Source organism: Emydura macquarii, unplaced genomic scaffold (assembly GCF_026122565.2).
Source record: "Emydura macquarii macquarii isolate MOO-44397 ecotype Brisbane River unplaced genomic scaffold, CSIRO-AGI_Emac_v2 contig_1946, whole genome shotgun sequence".
Classification (NCBI taxonomy): domain Eukaryota; kingdom Metazoa; phylum Chordata; order Testudines; family Chelidae; genus Emydura; species Emydura macquarii.
In genome coordinates this window covers 35,551-42,433 of record NW_027132083.1, presented here as the reverse complement: position 1 = coordinate 42,433, position 6,883 = coordinate 35,551, and the positions used below count along the sequence as shown (strand labels likewise).

Sequence of the window (6,883 nt, the reverse complement as noted above, 5' to 3'; positions counted from 1 at the left end):
CCTCAGAGCTTACACTCTAAGTATAAGACAAGAGAAGACAAGTGGATACAGAAGACAAGTGGATGCAGGTCACTGAGTGGCTCCATTGTTACAGATTCATATATAGTTAAAATTCCAAGGTCAGAAGGAACCACTGTGATAATTTTATCTGACCTCTTGTATAGCACAGGATAGAGAACTGCCCCAAAATTATTCCTAGAACAGACCTTTAAGAAAAACATCTCATCTTTCCCCCCAAAATGGTCAGTGATGGAGAATCCCTCTGTAGGCTGGTGGCACAGTCCAGCCGGGGCGTCGCGACCCTTCCTCGGGCCCAGGTTCCGAGGAAGGCCCCAGCGCCTTGGTTAAGGGGAATAAACAGAGCTGATTACAAGTCTTTAGCTCCGGCCTCCAGCGGGGTGGGCTTCTCTCATAGTCTGTAGCTCTCTGGCCCTCACATAGGGCAGGGCTGATAAGGAATCTATAGCCCTGGCCTTCCAACAGGCGGGGCTGTTAAGCATTCTGGAGCCCTCGGCCCTTGGGCAGGGCAGGGCAGGCAAAGGTCTGTAGCTCCCGGCCTTCCAACAGGTGGGCTAGCAAGCAGTCTGGTGCCCGGCCCTCGGGCAGGGCGGGGCAGGCGAAGGTTTGTAGCCCCCAGCCTTTCAACAGGCAGGGCTTTTAAGCAGTCTGGTGCGCCTGGACCTCCGGCAGGGAGGGGTAGGGGAAGTAATCTATAGCCCCCGGCCTTCCAATAGGTGGGCTAGCAGAAAAAGTCTGTAAACCCCGGCCCCGGAGTAGGGCAGGGCAGGCCAAAGCAGTCTGTAGCCCCTGACCCTTGAGCTGGGTGGGGCAGGCCAAAGTAGTCTGTAGCCCCTGGCCTTCAGGCAGATGGGGCTGGTAAGCTTGGGAGCCTCTGGCAGGTGGGTTCAGAGGAGCCAAGCACTCCCAGGGTGGTTAGGGAATGGGGGAGGGGGATGCAGGCCCACCCGACTCCACTGCGTCCCAGCCCAGGGCCCTATAAGTGGCAAAGTGGTTTGCCACTGAGCCAGCGGGGATCCAGCCGCAACACGCTGGCTGATTTGGCCACTGCCTCAGCCACTCTCTAGTCAGCTGTCCCTGGGCTACTTCCTCCCACCCAGTCCACAGGTACCTGCACCCAGGTATCTCCCTCTGGGTCTCTGGGGTAGACAGCGAGCGGAATCCCAACCAGTCCTTCACCGTCGACCGGTGGCAGGTCCGGGAACTCCTCAGGGTCATCAGCAGGGTCCCAGCGGGTGCTCTGGCACACCAGGCTTAGTCTGCTTTTGTGGGTCCCTGACATTGGGCAGCTCCTCCAGGTCAGGGCCGGCCTCAAAGGGTTTCTCCCACCCATTGGTCTCAGGTAGCTCTTCCCAGCTACTAGGGCCCAGCAGGCCTAGCCATTCATTAGGGTCTGGCGGCCCTATCCAGTCACTCGGGCCCGGCGGCCCGGGCAGGCCTTAAAGGCTCCAGTCAGTAGGGCGGTTGCTCTGCACAGCCTCAGGGCTTGGGTCAGGCCCAGACCGCAGCGTTGGAGAAGACACATCTGTCTCCAGAAGCAGTTTTCCCCTGACTGACCTGCTAGGATGGCCTTTTAAACTGGGCTCTGCTGTCCTGGCTACGCACCTTTCCTCCCGGGGTATTCGGCATGCAGGGCCTTGATCTGCCCAGCAGGGGGGTTGCAGCTTATCCTTGGGCCCAAGCTCCGAGGAAGGCCACAGCGCCTTGCTACACCATCTCAGGATCCTACTGCGTATCTGTTTGGTCCTCACCCCGTAGACAATAGGATTCAGCAGGGGCGGCACCAGGAGGTAGAAGTACCCCATGACAACTTGAACCAGCGGAACGAGGCCTTTCCCAAATCTGTGCACCACAGACAAACCAATCAGTGGCACATAGAAGGCCAGGACCACGCAGAGGTGGGCCACGCAGGTGCTGAAAGCCTGGAGACGCTCCTTCTTCGATGACAGCTGGAGGACGGCCTTAATGATCATGAAGTAGGACAAAGAAATGAGCAGTGAGTCGAGCCCCATGACCAAGAGGATAGCAGTCAAGCCATAGACCACGTTGACTTTGGTGCTGGCGCAGGCCAAGTTCATGACATCCTGGTGCAGACAATAGGAGTGGGACAGGGTGTTGGAGCCGCAGAACGGCAGGCGAAGAATGAGCAAGGGAACAGGGAGGAAGAACAGCACTCCCCGAGCCAGAGCTGCCAGGCCTATCTTGGCTATCACTGGATTGGTGAGGATGGCCGCATGCCTCAGAGGGAGGCATATGGCCAAGTATCGATCCACGGCCATGGCAAGCAGGACGGAGGACTCGACGGCCGACAGGGAGTGGATGAGGAACAATTGGATGAGGCAGGCGCCGAAGCTGATTTCCCTCAAGTCAGACCAAAGGAGGGAGAGCAGTCGGGGCACAGTGCAGGTGGACAGCATGAGGTCGATGGCAGCCAGCATACAGAGGAAGAAATACATGGGGGCATGCAGGCTCCGCTCCATCTTTACAATGAAAAGCACTGCGCAGTTGCCCACGATGCTCACAATGTACATGGAGCACAGAGGGAATGCTGTCCAGAACCGGGCAGCTTCCAGCCCGGGCATGCCCGCCAAGATGAAGACAGAAGGTCTGAATTCTGAGTTGTTTGGAGAGGGCATGGTGCAGTGCCTGACATCCAGTTACGCTATTCCATATTGTCCTCCCCTCACTGCAAGGAACAGAGACACAATATTGCAGTGAAGCATGTCTAGTGATATTGCATCTGAAAGGGTTATGGTGACTAGCTACCACTAACAACCAATTCGCAACAAAGCTAGAGAATGGCCATTCTTATGAGAACATGGAAGGCATGTGGAGGAGGTGTTGCCAAGCAGGAGGTTCTGTCCCTGTCTGTATCTCCAGCCACTGCAGCCATGCTGACATAGGAAGGTCCTAATATTTAATCTATAGCACCTGCTTTGAGTATCTGAGGACCATTAGGAATACTGGTTGGTTGCAGGAGAATGTTACCTTTTTGTCTTGCACAGGTATGATGAAGTGGGAATTTGGTGTAATATTTTTAATCCATCCCTGTCCCTCAGTTTCCCTTATATGGTGCCTTGTTATCCAGTGGGGGGAAAATAGATTAAGCGTGTTCTCGGGGCAGCCTAAGAGAATAGGTCTGAATATCACTCAGCAGCGTGAGCTGGGATGGGTCGCTGCAGAGCATGTGAGGGAGATTCCCATGCCTGAATCGTTCTTTTTTGGTGACCATTCTGAGGAACTGTCCCAGATTGAGGTGTCACTGGAGGAGGTCTTGGAATAAATTGATGCATTAAATAGTACTAAGTCACTAAGAGTACATGGTATCCAGCCAAGAGTTCTGAAATATGAAATTTTGGAACTACTAACTGTGGTATGTAACCTGGCATTTAAATCAGCTTCTGTACCAGGTGACTGGGGGATAGCTAATGTGACGCCAATTTTTAAGAAAGTCGCCAGACGCGATTCCGGCAATTACAGGCCAGTAACCCTAATTCCAATACCAGTTAAACTAATTGAAAGTATAAGCTTTTGTAAAAGAAAATCATTCCTCACCAATCTACTATAATCCTTAGAAAGGGTCAACAAGCATGTGCACGAGGGTGAGTCAGTGCACAGTGTGTGCTTGGACTTTCAGAAAGCCTTTGACAAGGTCACTCACCAAAGGCTCTTCAGCAAAGTAAGCTGTCATGAGATAAGACGGAAGGTCCTCTCCTGGATCAGTAACTGCTTAAAAGATAGGAAACAAAGGATAGCAATAAATGGTCAGTTTTCAGAATGGAGAGAGGTAAATAGTGGGGTCTCCCGGGATCTCTACTGGAACCAGTGCTGTTCAACAAACTCATTAATGATTTGGAACAAGGGGTAAACAGAGAGGTGGGAAAATTTGCAGATGAGGAAAAATTACCTAAAATAATAGAATCCAAAGCAGATTGTGAAGAGTTTCAAAGGATTTCACAAAACTGGGTGACTGGGTGAAAAAAAGACTGATGAAATTCAATGTTGATAAATGCAAAGTAACGCACATTGGAAAACATAATCCCAGCTATACATAGAAGGATGGGGTGTAAAGTAGTTGTTACCACTCAAGCAAGAGATCTTAAAGTCATTGTGGTTAGTTCTCTGAATACACCCACTCAGCGTGCAGTGGCAGTCAAAATAACTAGCAGAATGTTGGGAATCATTAGGAAAGGGAAAGAGAAGATGAGAGAAACATCTTAATGCCACTGAATAAATCCATGGTATGCCCACATCTTGAATGGTGTCTAAATTAGCTGTTAACACTCAAGACAGAGATCTCAGAGTCATTGTGGATAGTTCTCTGAAAACGTAGGAAAGGGATAGATAAGACTGAGAATATCATAATGACACTAGAGTGACACTAGGAGTGAATAGAGAAGTGTTATTTACTCTGTCACACAACACAAGGACCAGGGGTGTCTAAAGTGTTATTTACTCTGTCTAAAGTGACTTTACTCTGTCTAAAGTGTTATTTACTCTGTCACACAACACAAGGACCAGGGTGTCTAAATTAGCTGTTAACACTCAAGACAGAGATCTCAGAGTCATTGTGGATAGTTCTCTGAAAACGTAGGAAAATAGATAAGACTGAGAATATCATAATGACACTAGAGAGACACTAGGAGTGAATAGAGAAGTGTTATTTACTCTGTCACACAACACAAGGACCAGGGGTCACCCACGGAAATTAATAGACAGCAGGATTAAAAGAAACAAAAGGAAGTATTTCTTCGCACAACACACAGTCAAATTGTGGAACTCGTTGCCAGGGGATGTCAGGAAGGCTAAAACTATAAATGGGTGCAAAAAAGAACTATGTAAGTTCATGGAGGATAGGTCCATCAATGGCTATTATGCAGAATGGACAGGGATGCAAAACCATGCTCTGAAGTATCCCTACCCTCACTTTGCCAGAAATTGGGAATGGGTGACAGAGGATGGGTCACTTGATGCTGACCTGTTCTGTTCATTCCCTCTGAAGCACCTGGCATTGGCCACTGTCAGAAGACAGGACACTGGGCTAGGTGGACCATTGGTCTTACCCAGTCTGGCTTTTTTATGTTCTTGTTAAGGAGGACTGGCTGAGGCCGACCTTAAATCAGTGCAGAACCTGAGAAGACCCTGGGAAATCCAATCACCAGGACATGGAGGTCTAGCAACCGAGGCCCCAAAGGGAGATGTATTCCCCCACTTCTGAGCAGAAAGCATAAGCAACATCCTCTCCCTCGAGAACAAAGGACTGGGAAGCTGTGGATGGGGGCCAAGAGCTGGCTGCTGGAAGAAGCTGGGGCTCTCAACTGGGAATTGACTGAGAAAGAGAGAGAGACAGAGCCTGAACATGGAGTTCACTGCAGGCCGGTGAGGTGCTGGGCTAAGCAGAATGGAAATGAACTATACTTTAAGCTCTGTGCTAACCTAAGGACGTCCTAGTCTCTGTTCCGATTGTCTAATAAACCCGACCGCTTTAACAGCACTGCTGGAGTGTCCCTGCAAATGCATGGGTGGTGTGTTAACCTCTGAAGAGTGGACAAGTCTCTACCAGGGGTGCAGCCCAGTTGGAGTCGCTGAGCAGAGCTCCCGGTGTGAAGCAGGAGGGCTGGAGCCCCAAAAGTTCAGTCTTAGGAGGTGGTGAGGCTGCAGGTACCTACCCTGGAGGAAGAGTGAGACCCCTTGGGGGCCTGACACACTGGAGGGGTTCCTCCAGTTCTTTCGGGGGTCAAACTCCCTTCTGTCATCTTGCTGGGGTTTTCTTTCCTGGATCTGTGGTTCCTTTCTCTTCAGTCAGCCTGGGCTTAGAGGGGGCTGCAGCTGTGCGATTTGCTAGTTTCCTACCCACATGCACGGAGTGAGCGACAGGAAAGTCCATCTCCCCACAGCCTGGCACAAAAGAAGGGACAGACCGTTGGCTGAGCTGCTATATGGGCCATCATATTTCAGTGCAGCCGAGATGGAACTGGGCTGCGCTTGGGTCCAGTTCTCCCCCAGATTTTGTGGCGTTCCAACCTGCAGTTTCGGTGCAGGCACCTCTCTAATTATTGAAGAAGATTGAAGACGTGTGGCGCTAGGGGTCTGATCCAGGGCTCACCGAAGCCAGTGAGAGCCATTCCATGGTCCTCAGTGGGCCTTGGATTGGACCCAAAACAATTATCATTATTTCACCCAAGGTTGGGCTTTCTTGTGAGTGCCAGAGAGGCCTCACACTACTTCTGAGTTCCACGGGACGCAATCCTTGAGAGAGACACACACTGATTCCTTCTTCTCTCTTAATCACTCAGAAGTATTGAATGTGCTTTTCACTTGCCACAATATTTAGCAACCGGGTAATACTTTATAGTAAGATTCCTTTTGCAAATACTTGATAAAGGGTTATAAATGATTGACAGATGTTTTGATAAAGTATTATCCATTTGTTATAGAGCCTGTCAAGTCAATCTGCCGCTTATAACTATAGCTTATAGCCTATTATGATCCCGTCTACTGATATGCTTATAATGACCTATAACACATACCACTCATGTGTGTAACAGGCTAACAGCAACTATTAATTATTTAGTGACTTTTATGAATGTGACCGTAATAAATAGTTGGCTAAAAATCTTCCTACTACTGAATGTTTAAATAACCCACTTGCATTAAGCAGTAGGTAAAAGGAACAAGCCACCTAAATTATTAATAGTAATGAACAGAATCAGTTTTGCCTTCTAATCATTTTAAAATAGAAATAGAATACAATCACATCATGAGACCCGTTTGGAACAGTACCTCAGCCCTTTTTAAACATTTGAAGACAGGGTGACTGGTTTAGAAATGTTTGAAATGACTATGGGATCTTTTCCAAGCTGTG

At 49.4% G+C, this 6,883-nt stretch overlaps 1 protein-coding gene across 1 annotated transcript; it reads right to left on the bottom strand.

The window, feature by feature from the left end:
* Positions 1-1,457: 1,457 nt before the first annotated feature.
* On the bottom strand, positions 1,458-2,654 carry LOC137159844 (olfactory receptor 51E2-like). Its single transcript, XM_067558305.1, has one exon. The coding sequence runs from the start codon at positions 2,652-2,654 to the stop codon at positions 1,458-1,460; it is 1,197 nt and encodes a 398-aa protein (XP_067414406.1).
* Between the last annotated feature and the right edge of the window lie 4,229 nt (positions 2,655-6,883).

What these genes read in the sequence shown, in the direction of transcription:
- LOC137159844 (XM_067558305.1), bottom strand. Translation starts at nt 2,654, where the DNA reads ATGCCCTCTCCAAACAACTCAGAATTCAGACCTTCTGTCTTCATCTTG.